The sequence below is a fragment of the Gopherus evgoodei genome, chromosome 3 (assembly GCF_007399415.2).
Source record: "Gopherus evgoodei ecotype Sinaloan lineage chromosome 3, rGopEvg1_v1.p, whole genome shotgun sequence".
NCBI classification, from domain to species: domain Eukaryota; kingdom Metazoa; phylum Chordata; order Testudines; family Testudinidae; genus Gopherus; species Gopherus evgoodei.
This window is the reverse complement of record NC_044324.1, coordinates 5,596,661-5,611,712: the sequence shown is the minus strand read 5'-3', so window position 1 is coordinate 5,611,712 and position 15,052 is coordinate 5,596,661. Positions and strand designations below refer to the sequence as shown.

The 15,052-nt window shown below is 61.6% G+C and overlaps 1 protein-coding gene across 3 annotated transcripts in view; it reads right to left on the bottom strand.

Annotated features, from left to right (window-relative positions):
• BAZ2A (bromodomain adjacent to zinc finger domain 2A) overlaps positions 1-13,561 on the bottom strand; it is a 34,040-nt gene extending 20,479 nt beyond the window's left edge. Inside the window, exons 1-2 of one of the 3 annotated variants that reach the window (XM_030554644.1) lie at positions 13,470-13,561; positions 504-641 (exon numbers count right to left, since the gene is read on the bottom strand). In XM_030554644.1, the coding sequence (XP_030410504.1) occupies positions 504-639 (136 nt within the window). In that variant the 5' untranslated portion in view covers positions 640-641; positions 13,470-13,561. Of the gene's footprint in view, positions 1-503; positions 642-2,364; positions 3,609-4,862; positions 5,430-13,469 lie in introns of those variants that run through there. The other 2 variants (XM_030554643.1, XM_030554645.1) reach the window with 2 other exon arrangements.
• Positions 13,562-15,052: the final 1,491 nt, after the last annotated feature.

The following is a 15,052-nucleotide window of genomic DNA, read 5'->3' as shown; positions in this document are numbered from 1 at the left end:
CGTCCACTCCAGCAGGGGGTGCCCTCAGTCCCCTTCCCCCCAACTCCTCGGGACCCCCCCCCCCGCTCTCTCAAGGGAAGCACCACCACTGGGGACACTTCAAACCCAAGGCCGGGAGGATGGCCTGGCCAGATCAGTCCTGCCTCTTTCCTGGGGACTGCCTCAGCCCCCGTGTCCAGGATCCCAGCCCCCAGCGAACCTGCTCGCCATGCTGCTAGGACGCTGGACACCAGTGAAAATGATGCAGGGTTTGCGCAGGAAGTGGGATCTAGCGAGTTAGAGCAGCAGGCCTGAAACCCAGGACTCCTGGGTTCTTTTCCCATCAGACACTGACTCTGTGCAGCCAGTGGAGGTCCCCGGCATGCCAGGAAGGGGCGGGTGGTCACTGCAGTTTGTTAAGCACCCCAGGGTGCTAGAGACCAGTGGAGGGTTCTTATTTCTGAATGGTGGGTGGGCCGAAGGGTCCAAGCCCACTCAGAGGCCTCCCCCCACCACGCACTTACCTTTCCCTTGCGGGGGGAAGTTGATAGGAGACCCGTTAGTGTAGAGGCTGTCCCCCGAGGAAGGGGCGGGCTTCAGTCCTGAGGCAGTGGGGACAGAGGGGAGGCCAGGGAAGTTAAAATGGTTGTTCGTTTCCATTTCTGAGAAGAGACGAGACACCAAAGGGTTAAACGTGTCTCAACCTGGTACCGCTGCCCATGCAGGACAGGAGGTCCCCCCCACGCCCCACATACTGGGTACAATGCACCCACCACCAGCTAGACACCAGGCAGGGATCAAGGCCAGGTGGGGGATCCCGTACTCAAGCTCCTTGACTCGAGAGGGGGTTGGATGGAAAACAAGCTGAGCCAGAGAACAGTGCACTGAAAAGACCTCCCCAAAAGGAGGCCGAACGGGTGCGAAAGCAACCGAATCTCAATTGGTGGAAGAAAAGTAGACGCGGAAACCACGGTGCGAATTCCCGGCCTGCGTGACGCTGACAGCTCGAGGCTCTGAGAAAAGTTGCCGGGTCCCCACTTCCCATCACCCGGAACATTCAGGGTTAGAAAACTCCCTGCAGCAGCCCCGACAAGCCAGCAGCCCTACAGTAAACAAATCAACGTCAGTGTAAGAAGGCGCTGCGCGGCTGCGTTGGGAGCTTTGGAGGGGAAGCGGCTAGCAAGAGATCTCACGTGTTCCCGGCCCCGGCTTTCCGTTAAACTCAGCCACTCTGCTTCTAGTCGGGGCTGCGGAAAGTTTTCGGCTGTAGCCGGAGGAATCCCATGGGGCTGCTTCTAGCATCTTCCCACCAGCGGGCCGGCATGTTTCAGTTCAGGATCCTCACCCCCCTCCCTGGCTGGGAGCTGTTTGCCCATTTCACTGGGGAAAAAAGCAGCATTTCCTGTTGCTGAGATCCAGGCAAAAGAGACCAGCCGGCCGAAATAAGCCAGGGAATGTCATCCCAGGGCACGGAGCCAAGCTACCTTGGCATTCGGCTTTCCGATGGGTCACTCCTGCCTGAGTGGTGCCTCCCAGACACACCCACCCATCACGCCAGCTGCGTGTGGGTCGTATCTTTTGGTTGCTGTCTCGCGTACAAAGGGCCAGTGCTAACCACACGCCTGGACGGCTGCCCAGAGCCTGCCCATATAAAGGAATGGGAACACGGAGTTAATGCAGGACTTCGCCTGCCCCTGGCCTGCCAGGAGGAGGGCAGCCCCTTCCCACTCCACCATTAGCCCATTATTCACTAGACTCCTTGTCTCTAAGTGGGTGGATTAGCCCCATTTCACAGACGGGGCAGAGAGAGATGGACGTGCTTCCCCAAGGCCAAACAGCTAGTCAGAGTCAAGAAGAGAACCCAGAAGTCCTAATGCCTCCGCCCCCCATCTCTAACCACTGGCCTCCCATCATCTCCAACTCCCCGTGGGCGTCTCCAGGGAATTCGTACACCCGACAGCCCGCAGTGCAAACAAAACCTGAAATTCAGCCCGACCGAGGGACTGCTGCTCCTTTCCTCTTCGATGGCTTTTGGAACAAGCCCTCCAGGGTATCAGCCGTTCAGCTCTGATCTCTGCCCGCTCCCAACTGCAGGAGAAAGCTCACCCCCCCAACCCCCCGGCACCAGCCTTAGCCAGCAAGGAAAGCAAATGCCGACCCCTTCCCAGATGTCGGTTGCTTTCTAGCATGTGAACCACGGTTCCCTAAGAGACCCCAACTGCAGATTGGGCGTGTGCGTAGGAAAAGGCTGGCGACCCTTCAAGGCTCAGGGAAAGGCGGCACGGAGATGGAAAGGGACTTGTCTGAGGTCATCCTGCAGCAGAGATAGTGGAGACCCCAGCTCAGTTCCCCACACAGGCCACGGTGGATCCTTCCCCACCTCACCGAGTTACGATGCATGGGTTGAAACACAGCAGGGCTGAACCCAGCAGCAGCCGTTCCTGGAGGGCTGCACCGAGGCCACGGCCTTGCAAGGAGCAGCAGGCCAGGCCCTGAGTGTCAAAAGAGAGACCGGTGATTTCATCACTCTCCGTGGCGTTCGCTGCAACGCTTCCAGGCCAGAGGAGCCCCGCGGGCTGCTCCCCGTCAGTGCAGGATAACGACAGCGTCTGATTCACCAACGCGGGGAAATTTCAGCAGCAGGCAACTCATCTTGCACGCGGGAGCCTCCTGCTTGCTACTGCTTCGGCAGACTCCTCCGCCCCATCCATGCTGCTAACTGGGGAACAGGTCACATTCACTAGTGATCAACCGAGAAAGTGACCTTCCCCCCGACTCCTTTCAGAGCCACGTTTACCTTCCACAGCCACACCGAGAGTCCCCCGCCGCACGGCGCACCCCGGCCCAGCCCGGCTTGCTCCTACAAGCCACAACAAGAAGAGTTCTCCAGCCAGCACCTGCACCGGCGAAGCTGGGCCGGACGCAGTAGCGTGGTTATAAAAACAAACAAAAAACTAACCACACACCTTTCCGGTACACCCCAGCCGCAGGTATTTTTGGCTGGGAAAACCTGTTTCTGGCCCTTTAAGGGCCAGAGGAGGAGTCGAGAAGCAGGAACCAGACAGGTGGCTGCTGCAGGGTCAGCTCTGAGAGCGTGGGGACAAGCTGGGCCGGTGCCAAGGTGAAGGGAGGTGCTGGGGACGGGAGGGCGAGGTAGCTAATCGGGGGCGGAGGAACCCCGGCCTTAGGAAAGCAGCCAGGAGGAGGAGTGTGAGTGCAGCCTGGCTAAGAGGGAACCAAATAAAAGCAGGGAAGATGGGGAATTAATTACAGCGACGGAGGAGGGAGATTAATAAGAGGGGAACGGTTCGACTAACAGGGTCAGGGTTTGAAAGCAGGAGCCGCGGCTGCGAGAGAACATTGGCTTCAGCAGCGAGCTGGCTGCTTCATTAGCTCCTCCCCAGATGAGGGACACTGGAGGCGAGCGGGCGTCATTTGCCTGATGGGGGTATTGATCGTGGGCCAGTACGGGCACGGGCTGCTTCCAGACGCCTCTCTCTGACCAATCCCATCGGTAACTGATTGTCTGTGGGTGGGCTGGACAGACACATCTCCGTGGGCCTAGGCCAGCCCACAGCCCAGCACGGACAGGTCTGGGCAGCAGCCGATTCCTCAGACAAACAGCAGCTTCCCCCCACCCCAAAACACCCGCAAATCCCATCCCCATAACCCCAGTCCTCAGCTCCCGCCCGGGAACGAGCCACTCACCCCAACCGTTCAGCCACCTCCCCACACCCAAGCAGGGGACAGAATTAGGCCACAGTTTGTCATTGCAGCCGACCATTTCGCAGGAGAGGTGGTGACAAGAACAAGGAGGATTCTGGACCCCGCCAGAGATCCTGAGCAAATTAGAAACATCACAGCCAGGCCCGGGCATGGGGGCTAATGGAGGCAATTGTGACCAGAGCAGGGCAGCGGGATGCTTAGACACCCACGGAGCAGCTCGCTGAACCTAGGAACCAGCCAGCAGCTTTCAAGAGATGGCAGCCGAGACTTTAGGCCTTGTATTATTTTAGGCCTAACCCAACGCCGAGTGAAACGCGAGTGGGTGGTTTGTTTTGTTGATTTCATTTGGGGGGGGGGGGTGTTCTTTGCCTGCAATTTCAACCGCCCCAACGCAGTTTTTTTGCCAAGCCAACATGGCAACAGACTATTGATACATTTGCGGCAGCGCCAACAACACGCTCCACGTTTTCCCCACCACTTCAGACCTATCTATCCACGAGGGATTAACCGATGGTGTGATTTTAAACCAGTTTCACTAAACCAGCGTAACCTGAGCGTGCGCCTCCTTATATTGGTTCCCATCCGGGTTATACATCCATTTATAGCTCACATCGGTAACCGGATGGGTGCAAACTGAACCAGCAAAACCAGTTTGAAGCCAATAGATACCCACGTCCACACACAGGAGCTGAACCAGTTTACACAGATTTAATATAACATATGGAGATATATACCTATCTCATAGAACTGGAAGGGACCCCAAAAGGTCATCAAGTCCAGCCCCCTGCCTTCACTAGCAGGACCAAGTACTGATTTTATCCCAGATCCCTAAGTGGCCACCTCAAGGATTGAACTCACAACCCTGGGTTTAGTAGGCCAATGCTCAAACCACTGAGCTGTCCCTTCCCCCAAATTAAACTGGGGCAACTTGTGCCTAGACAAGCCTGTAAAACTGGTCCCTGCGCGGGAACAATAGATGGTTTCAGGTCCAGTCAACGCAGGGTTTTTGTCCTGGCACAACCATGTCTGGTCAGGGGTGCGTGATTTTTTTGGGGGGGCGCTATCCAGTTATACCAGGACAACCCTTAGTAAACCCCAGTATAGCTTATTTCCCTTCCTGGCCGTCTACATGGGATAACCACATCAACGCTACTTACGCCAGGGGAACTGAACACTTCTACTGGACGAGTTAAAGCAGCACATCTCGTGTGTTCAGACAAGGCCTCCTACCCAGCGGCAGAGGGTGGTTTCAATGCAGACAGGCTCTGGGCCTCACTCATCCACAAGGGAACCAAATGAAAGAGGGAAACCGCCTATAAACACAAGCGTGAGAAAGGCCTAGCCAGGAGAACCAAGAGCGAGGAATAAACATGCCCAGCATCAGTGGCCACTGAGTTAGATTTTTAAGGTCCCCCCATCCCCCGTTTCGGCTTGTCCCCAAGGCCTTTTAACTCACTCGGGGAACGGTGAGCTCTGAAATAGGGTTTTTACATTTGACTTTGACCCTTGAAGGTAATTTTTAACAGGCAGAGAGGGACCCGGGCCGCCAGGTTCCCAAGCTCCGGGAGGTCCAGAAACCGAAACCGAATCAGGTTGAAAAGAAAAAAATAAAATAAAAATAAAAAAAGGACATTTCAAAAACAACAAGAGACGCAACAAACCCAGCTGCCATTTCCCGGCCACTTCCTGCGGTGGGGCGGGAGGGGGGGAGGAGGGATGCTGGCACCATGGCTCTGTGGACCCCACAGGGGATCCCCCCCAACCACACAGCGGGGACTCCCCTGGCTATGGTGTGATCTCACCCACACAACTCTCCCACCCCAACAGACATACCCAAGGATTCCCCCCTCCCCTACCCCAAACAGGAAATTCCCCCATCAGCTATCACCCCCCCCCAAAAAAAAAACCACCAAGAGGGGATCCCGCAACAACCACATCTCAAGCCACGCACAGGGGGGTGCACCCCTTCCCATGCAGGGGGATCCCTAACTGGATGCCAGGGCTCCTGGGCTCTACCCCAAAACCCACCGAGCACAGGGAATCCCCCACCTTCAAAAAGGGAATCCTCCACAACCCTGCCCCCTAAACCAGCCACAGGGGGGCCCCATAACCCTGCCCCCCCAGCAAAGCCACGGGGGGACCCCCATAACCCTGCCCCCCAAACCAGCCACAGGGGGACCCCCATAACCCTGCCCCCAAAACCAGCTACGGGAGGGACCCCCATAACCCTGCCTCCCAAACCAGCCACGGGGGGACCCCCATAACCCTGCCCCCCCAGCAAAGCCACAAGGGGGACCCGATAACCCTGCCCCCTAAACCAGCAACAGAGGGGCCCCATAACCCTGCCCCCCGCAAAGCCACAGGGGGGTCCCCATAACCCTGCCCCCCAAACCAGCCACAGGGGGGGTCCCAGGCTGCGAGGGGGCCTCCCCCCCCCGCACCTGGAGCGGCGGGCGGTGCCGGGCCCGGCTCGGTGCCCCGGCTGCGGGTCCCGCTCACATGGCCCGGGCCGGGCTGCGGGCTCGGGGCGGGCTCAGCATGGCCGGGTCCGGGGAGCCGCGCTGGGCAGGAAGCGGGGCCGGGCGGGGGCCGGGTCCTAGCGCCGGGACGGCAGGGCCGGCCGGGTCCTAGCGCCGCCGGTTCCTCCGGCCCCCCCACGCACGTATTGGGGGGGCGGGTCCTAGCGCCGCCCCTGGGTATGGGGGGGGCGGGTCCTAGCGCCGCCGGTTCCTCCGCCCCCCCCCAGGTATTGGGGGGGCGGGTCCTAACGCCGCCCCTGGGTATGGGGGGCCGGGTCCTAGCGCCGCCGGTTCCTCCGCCCCCCCCCCAGGTATTGGGGGGGCGGGTCCTAGCGCCGCCCCTGGGTATGGGGGGGGCGGGTCCTAGCGCCGCCGGTTCCTCCGGCCCCCCCCCCAGGTATTGGGGGGGCGGGTCCTAGCGCCGCCCCTGGGTATGGGGGGGGCGGGTCCTAGCGCCACCCGGGTTCTTCCTGCCCCCACCCGGGATTGGGGGGCGGGTTCTAGAGTCACCCCGTTCCCCTCCCCTCAATTGGGAGGCCAGGCTGGGTCCAAGCATTGCCTACTCCCACCCCCAGGGATTGAGGGGGCAATAGCTGCCCAGGGGGCTGTGCCAACACTGTGCCCCTCAAGCTCAGTCCCAGAGAATGGGGGTGTCCCCAAGGATACAGTGGGGGGACTGCCAGGGAGGACACCAGGGACACAGAGGGGAAGCGGCTAGTGGGGTGGGAGAGGTACTGATGAAGAGAGGGGTGGGGGGCACCGAGGACACAGGGAGAAGGGGGCACCATGGTAGGACTTCCCAGTGTGATGCCAGACTGGGAGACTTTGGGGCAGCCCCCTCCTCCCAAGTTGCAGGGGCTGTTATCTCCCCTTCCTTAGCTAAAGCTCTAGTCCCCCTCCCACACACACATTCAGGTAGGGGCATCTCCTTAGTTTCGGCTCCCTCCCCTATTCAGTCCCATCCCCAGACACCCCGCACCCAGCTCCAACTCACGGCTCCCCTCCTACCCCCCTCTAGAGCGCATGGCGGGTCAGAGCCAGCACTCCCCGCCTTACAGAGGGGAGACCGAGGCGCCCAAGGGAGTCACAGCAGGGAGCAGAACCCAGGAGCCCTGAATCACAACCCCACCTCAGCTCTAGCCTCCACTTCCTGCCCAGAGCCGGGAGCAAAACCCAGGAGTCCTGGCTCTCCCTACTGTGCTCTAACCATTAGACCATGCCACCCATCCTCCTTCGCAGCACTTCATTTCCTCACTCCCCCCTCCCCAAATCCGAGCTCCCCAGACTCCCACATGCACAGCCCCTTTCTCCTACCCCCCATCCCACCTCCTCAGTCATTCCAGGCTCCACTTTAAAAAGCCATTCCTCATTCCCAAAAAGTCCTCTGTGGATCTGCTGCAGCCAGCCAATCCAGCTCCCCTCCACACACACACAATCAGGGCACGAGAGCCTTCTCCTCTGCAGCTCCTACTGCCAGGAACCGGCTCCCCGGCTCTCCCAGCCAGGGAGTTCTCCTTTCACCTCTCGTGCACACAGCTCAGGAAAGCACAGAAGATGCCCAAGCACTTACAGCCTCTCCCTGGTGCATCCTTCACCCCCACTGCCTGGCTTCCAGGAGCGCGAACAATCCCAACCCAGGCCAGACCCCCAACCCCACATCACAGATGTGTCCCAGGGGCAGAGTCAAGAACCAGCCTTGGTGGGCCCCGGGTTTCGATCACCTCACTGTGGATCCGAAGCCCCATCCCTGCGTCTAATGTGACCCACAAAGCGGGGGTGTCTGACGAGCTCCTAGCAAGAGAATGTGGATGCTGGACCTTTGGGGAGAGGCCAGTGGCTGCATCTCCTGGCTCTGCTGAGCCGGGTCCAGACGCGTAACTTGAGCTTTCCAGCAGCCCTAGCAGCCGCAGATTGGCGCTGCTGGAGGACAAGGAGGGGCACACGCAGGGATCAAAACGGCCACCGGCCACACCGATCTGGCGGGACGCAGGGAGTGGGCAGCCGGAGATGGAGAAATCTGACAGCGCAAGCGGGCACAACAAGGTGCGCCCCCGCCCCCCCGGCCCACGTCAGCCGTTTCCTCCCGGTGCCGAATGCTGACTCAGCCAGACAGCTCGGTATGGTTATCTGCCCTCCTCTAGGCCTCTCGCCCAACTTGCCCAAGGATCTCAAAGCACTCCACTGAGCCACCAGCTAATCCATCAGCACAGCCCCTCTGGAAGGCAGGCATCACTCCCATTTTACAAGTGGGGAAACTGAGGCACGAGCCGGGGAAACAACTCCACCCCCACCCCACCCCACTAGCAAGTCAGGGCCAAGAAAATAACCCAGGAGTCCTAGCACACCCACTCCCCCAGCCTTGCATCCCAAGCTGGTCCTAGCTCTGCTTCCTGTGGCAGACAGTAGGACGAAGGCCCACGAACCCTAGGGCCTGCCGGGGGGAGCGGGGAGTGTCTGTGTACTGGCCTAGACCAACCTGGCCCCACGGGGGATGCTACACACAGCGGGGAAGATGGAACGGGCATATGGGGCACAGTGGGGAGGAGACCACTCCTGAATCCACGGGACGTGGATCCAAGCGAAGAACGTCAGACTCATCACACAGAGTTCAACCCCCCCAATTAGTTACATCCCTGCCCTCCTCAGGAAGGAAACCAGAATACAATCCAGCCCAGGCCTCCGAGCCGCATGGGCATTTGCCGGCCCAGCCCCCTCAGGCGCAGGCTGCAGCCCCCCCCTCCAGCTCTCACTAGGAACGCGGCATTCAGCTGCCTTTTGGTGCAGCCCCCGAGAGGGGAGTACCCAGCGCCCTCCCCATCACCGTGCATAGCCCACTTCCCCCCAGCCTGTCTCCCTGCAGGGGTGAGGGACGCACCAGGCAGCCCCGTTAGCGACAGCCACGCTCAGCTCCCGTTGGGGGTGGCGGGGGGGGTTGCTCCTCTCCGATGCCAGAGGCGTAAGTAGGTTACAGAGAGAGCTGCGGTAATCCCAAGCGGGGGGAGGGGGGATTTCTGGCATGGGAGGGGGGGTGGGTGGAGCAGGCCTCCAGCATGGCTTGATGGGCTGAGCAAATCTGGGAGGGAAGGGGGTGTAGGGAAGGTGGGGTGCAGAGGATCCCCCCTCCCCATTCACATGCAGAGCCTCGGCCAAGCACAGAGCTGGGCACATGGTCCCCAAACCGCACAGGGTTTCTTCCCCCCCCCCAGCACTCGGGGGACCCCTCTCTGAAACAGCCCCTCCATCTGCTCCCAGGGCCACGGGCTGCAGGGGAAAGGAGCAGGGAGGGGTCTCCAGCCTGCAGGGTTGCGGGTGAGGGTGCCAGTCAGCTCCCCTTGACTCTAACGCTGGGGCGATCCAGGACGGGTGCCCTGCACCGAGCTTGCCCCAGGACGAGATGACTCCCAGCTCCACCTCGTCCCCGCAAAAGGCTTCCAGCCCCTCCCGCCCACATCACTGCTCCCCTGAAACCCTCCCCCCCCAGTCCCAGCTCATGCCCGCTGTCACAGGAAGCCTCCAGCCCTCCAGGCTCTGAACCCAAAGCAATGCGGGGGGGCTGCCTCTGGACCCTGCTGAGCATCTCATGCCTCCTCTGCCTCTGTGCCACCCAAAGGTGCAGATCCCCCCACCCCCGGGGCATCCTGGCCATGTTTCCAAGCACGCGCAGGAGGCTGGGGCTGCTGCCCCAGGAATCAGAAGCGGATGGGAAGAGAAGGGACCCTGCATCTGCCTGGGCTGGCTCTCTGCCCCCTCCCAGGGGGCTGGCTGGACCCCCACACCACTAGCCAGCACGGCCCCTCCCTCCCTGCTGCCAGGTTGGTCTATTTTTAAACCCTTTCGCTTTTCTCCTGCTCAATTCCTGCCAGTTCTGAACCTTCCACCCCACCCCACCGGCCCCCCAAATCCCCTATCCCAGCAGTCCCAACTCCAAGAGCCCCCCTAGGCTCCTCTGCCCAATGTCCCCCCAACTCCCTCACAGCCACCAAGCCTACAAGCCTGGGAGGCAGCAGATGAAGGCTGGGATGGGGGACTCCCATCACCACCCCAACTCCTCCCCCATGGAGGAGATGCCACAAGCTGGCTCCAGCAGCCAAAGCACGGGGTGGGGGGGGACACTCGTGTGCCCCCTCCACAAAGCAGGGAGAGAGGACCAGGATGGGGGGGAGGAGGGCAAGCCCCCCAGCTGCTCTCACCTGGCCCCCTCAAATACACGCAGGGCCTGCCCCACCACCCCATAGCCTCGGGAAACAGTTCAGCCCCAGCAGGGGGGCACTGGAGCTGGGGGGCGGGGAGGGGGGAGCAGGGAAGAGCCATCAGATGATCTGGCTATGTGGGCTTCTTTCCTGCACCCCTAGTTACCAGCTGCCCCCCCTTCCAGTAGCCCCCTGGAAGCATCCAGACAGGGCAAGGCACAGGCTGGTGTTCTTGTGGGGGGCACGATGCTAACAAGCCCAAGGGGGGTGGGGAGAGGCAGTGGGTCTGGCTCCAGATTGGACTGTGGCTGCCAACTCCTCCCCTCTCTCCCATGTCACTCCCCCCCCCCCCAACAATCAGAGACAAAACCAGGAGCCATTGTGGTCTGGGCACCGCTCCAGGCCCAGGCGGCTGCAAGGTGCAGGGGGAACAGATGGCTGAGCTTGGCGAGTGCTTGTGCCAGGCAGTGGGGGGGTCCCCCCCCACACTCACACAGGACCTCCCCCCCACCGCCCCGCCCAACCCCTGGAGCCCAGCCTTCACTTCCCCTCCCACCAGCCATCACAGCAGCCGGGAGGCCTTCCCTGGCGCTGCCCATGAATCACCACCAGGACAAGCACAGACACCTCCCCAGCAGGGGGGGGGGGGAACCTGCCTGTGTCCTGGCAGGCCCTGGGAGAGGTGCCCAGGATGGGGGGGGACAGGGCTCCCCTAGGAGAGGCCTGCCCAGGTGACTCTTGGCACCATCGATAAGAGACACGGGAGCCAGGCAGCAGCAGCGTGAAACGTGACCAGGCCAGGCCGGGCAAGCCCTGCGCAGACCGTGCCGGCCTCGGCACACTCTCCTTCCCAAGGACGCGGAGCAATGGGAGAGGACACAGGCCCTCAGCGCCCTCCCTAGCACGGAGCCACAAAGATGGAGATGCCGGAGGTGTCCCATCAAACAGGGCCGGGCAGCAGCCCCTGGCCCGATGCCACACCAGGAGTCACACGCTGTGCCCGTCCCCAACTTGCCCAGGAACCCCCCCCTCGTTTGCCACAGCTGCACCAGAGCAGCTCATGCTTCCCGGGGACAATCTGCACAAGCATTTTCACTGTGTGTGTGTGTGGAGGGGGGGCGGGGGGGTTAATTTATTTATTGCTGACCCCACCCAGAAACTTTGCTTTCCCGTGAAAATATTTCCCCACAGGCAGATTCACCCCCTCACCCCAGCCCCCAGAGCTGCTGTGGGTCAAAACTTTTCCGTGCAAGGCTTTCACTAGGCCAGTGTCTCACACCCCGTCCTGCTGCTGCTTGGTTCCAATGCCTCCTCCTCAGTTCTGCCCCTCGCCCCAGCTCCCCCTTAGCCCAAACCCCCTGGGCATCCTGCCCCCAGACCCAGACTCCCTGCTGGGGAAATCTGACCCCACCGGCACCTCCAGGGAGCAAAGGGCTTTCACTGGTCCCGGGATTATCTCCCTGCTGGGCAGCACATGGCTCTGGGACCCCAGCACCATTAGCCCATGCCCCCGGCGACTCCAGGAAACGCTCCCCCCGCAGATTCCCTCTCACAGTGCGGAGGTCGAGGCTAACAAGGTCGCAAGTTGTCAGGCAGCAGCAGAGGGCAAGGGAGGAAGCTTCCAGCATCACTCACCAGTCAATACGAAACAGCTGGAGAGAGGGGATCAGCTGAGACCGTGGTGCCCCCCTACCCAGTACTTCAGCCCCCGCTGGCCCAGGCTAGCCAGACACTGCGGGGAGCCGCCTGCACAGTGCGCCCGGGAACGAGAAGATACAGCCAGGCCTGGGCTTCGCTCCAGCTGCCACTGACCCTCTGCTCTGGCCTCCCCCTGCCACCCAGCGGGACCAGAGTGCTTTGCAAACCCCAGAACAGGCAATGGGCACCACCCAGCTAGACAGCCCGGCCCAGCAAGAGCCCTACAGCCTCTGGACTAGGCCCCTAGCACACACTGACCCACAGTTCCCACTTTAACCCCCTAACCGGGGAACCAGGCAAATGTTCTCCCAGCTGTGCAAGTGGGGAAACTGAGGCAGGGAGGCACAGCAACTCCCAAGGTGGCCAAGCTGGTGGTAGAACCCAGGAGTCCTGACTTCCCGTAACCCTGCTGTAACTACTAGATCCTCTTCCTCCCCCTGAGCCAGGGACAGAACCCAGGAGTCCTAGTTCCCAGCCCCTCCCCCCAAACCTCTATTACCCAGTGACCCCTCGTTCCATATTCATTGCCAGCCTGACTGCAGGAGGCTGGGGAGGACACCCCCCAGTAGGAGAACCTCTAAGAGGAGCATCCCAGATGACCATCACAGAGATACCCCCAAGTGCAGGCAGCAGCCAGGCCATGACAGGAGGGAGGGTCCCCCACACCCATCCCTGGGGGCTGGGCAAAGCACAGGCCAGGGAACAATCCTGCCCCAGAGCCCGTGGGGCAGGGAGTGGGGGAACAGGCCAGATAGGGCTTTACCAGCTGCATCCCAGGCCCTGCACCCCCCTCCCAGGGCATCACAAGCCCCAAACTCCCCCAGGCACCTCTTTGCAGCTCCCCCACCCCACCAGCTGCGTCACAAGCTCCACCCCCCACACGCAGACACTTTGCACCTCCCAACACCCCCCAGCTGTGTTCCAATCCCCAGACCCTGCGGGGCCCCACTTTGCACCCCCAACCCTCCGGCTGCATCACAAATCCCGCCCCCTTTGCAGCCCCCCCGTGTCACAAGCCCCAAATACCCTCCCCAACTGCGTCACAAGCCCCAGACCCCAATCTCCACCCCCCCGCAACTGCGTCACAAGCCCCAAACACCTCCCCCCCCCCCGATAGAGTTGCACAAACTTTGTCCCAGCATCCAACGCCCCCTTCACCTGGGGAGGGCAGAGCTCCGGGACCCGCCCCCCCGCGCTCCAGGCAGCCGGATCGGGGGATCCCTACCCGGGGGCGGGGGCAGGGCCCATCCGGCTCGTGCTGCCTTTGGGACCCAGGAGGCTGCACGCAGCAGCTGGCTGGAAGGGGGGGCAGGATGGGTTCAGCTGGGGACCCTCCGATGCACCCCGCGCGCCTTACCTGGGCGGGGGGGTCCCGGGGCTCCGCGGCTCCGGTGCCGCCTCCGCCGGGCTCTGGCTGGGAGCAGGTGGCTGCGAGAGCCCGGGCGGGCGCTGATGTCACCGGCGGGCGCAGCCTCCTCCCAGCCCGGCCCCGTGCAGGAGGCAGCCGGATGAATTATTTAAAGGTGCAGGAGCCATTTGCAGCCGGAGAGGGGCGAGCCCCAGCCCTGGGGGGGAGCGCGGCCACCCCTCCCCCCACCGGGCCCGATTTGCAAGAGGGGGCGGTGGCTACAGGCCGTAATGGTGGGCCCCCCCAGTGCATGGGATGCCGTGGCGGACGTGCACTGTAATGGGCCCCCCAATGCAGCATGACCCGTGTGCATCGTAATGCGCCCTCCCCCGTGCACAGTGACCCACGTGCATCGTCATGGGCCCCCCAATGCACCATGACCCACGTGCATTGTAATGTGCCCCCCAATGCAGCATGACCCGTGTGCATCATAATGCCCCCCATGCACAGTGACCCACGTGCATCGTAATAGGCCCCCCAATGCAGCATGACCCACGTGCATTGTAATGTGCCCCCCCAAAGCAGCATGACCCGTGTGCATCATAATGCCCCCCATGCACAGTGACCCACGTGCATCGTAATGGCCCCCCCATGCAGCATGACCCACGTGCATTGTAATGTGCCCCCCAATGCAGCATGACCCGTGTGCCTCGTAATGCCCCCCCATGCACAGTGACCCACGTGCATCGTAATAGGGCCCCCAATGCACCAATGACCCACGTGCATTGTAATGTGCCCCCCAATGCAGCATGACCCGTGTGCATCATAATGGGCCCCCCATGCACCATGACCCGTGTGCATCATAATGGGCCCCCCATGCATCATGACCCACGTACATTGTAATGTGCCCCCCCAATGCAACATGACCCATGTGCATCATAATGGACCCCCCATGCACCATGACCCACATGCATTGTGATCACCCCCCTCCCCAATGCACCATGACCCAGGTGCATCATAATGGGGCCCGGCCCCCCAATGCCTGTTTGCTCACCCTCTGATGCCCAGGGCACTATGCCACATGCCCCCTATCATGACACACGCACACCCCACACACCAGGCACAGGGTAAAAAGTGGGTGCTGGGGGAAGCCCCACAGAGCCGCACCTTGCTGGACCCCCTTGAGAATTGATTTAGGGGTTAAAAAAATCCCTTCCCCACCCGGCCTCTAGCCCGTGTTCTTTACCCCAGGGTTGGAAGCAGCCACAACCTCTTCCCAGCTCCCCCCACAGTGCCAGGGGAGCCCACCCCAGCCAGGGCTTTCCCCAGCGGGGCTGGGATCGTAGGGTTAGGCCCTTGTCCCCTTTCACATCCTACCCAGCAGCAAGCGTGGGCAGAACTTTGGGTGAAGCCAGCTCACCCTGCCGCAAACGAATGCCCCAGGAATTCAATAGGAGGCGCTCTGCCCTCAGCGTCGGCATCGCCTCAGTCCCCAGCGTGCTGGTAGGGGGCGCTGTGCTGCTGGGGCCACTAGAGATCCCGAGTGCTCTTGCGCGTAAGCATCCTGCCTGCACTCCACCAATGGAGGGGTT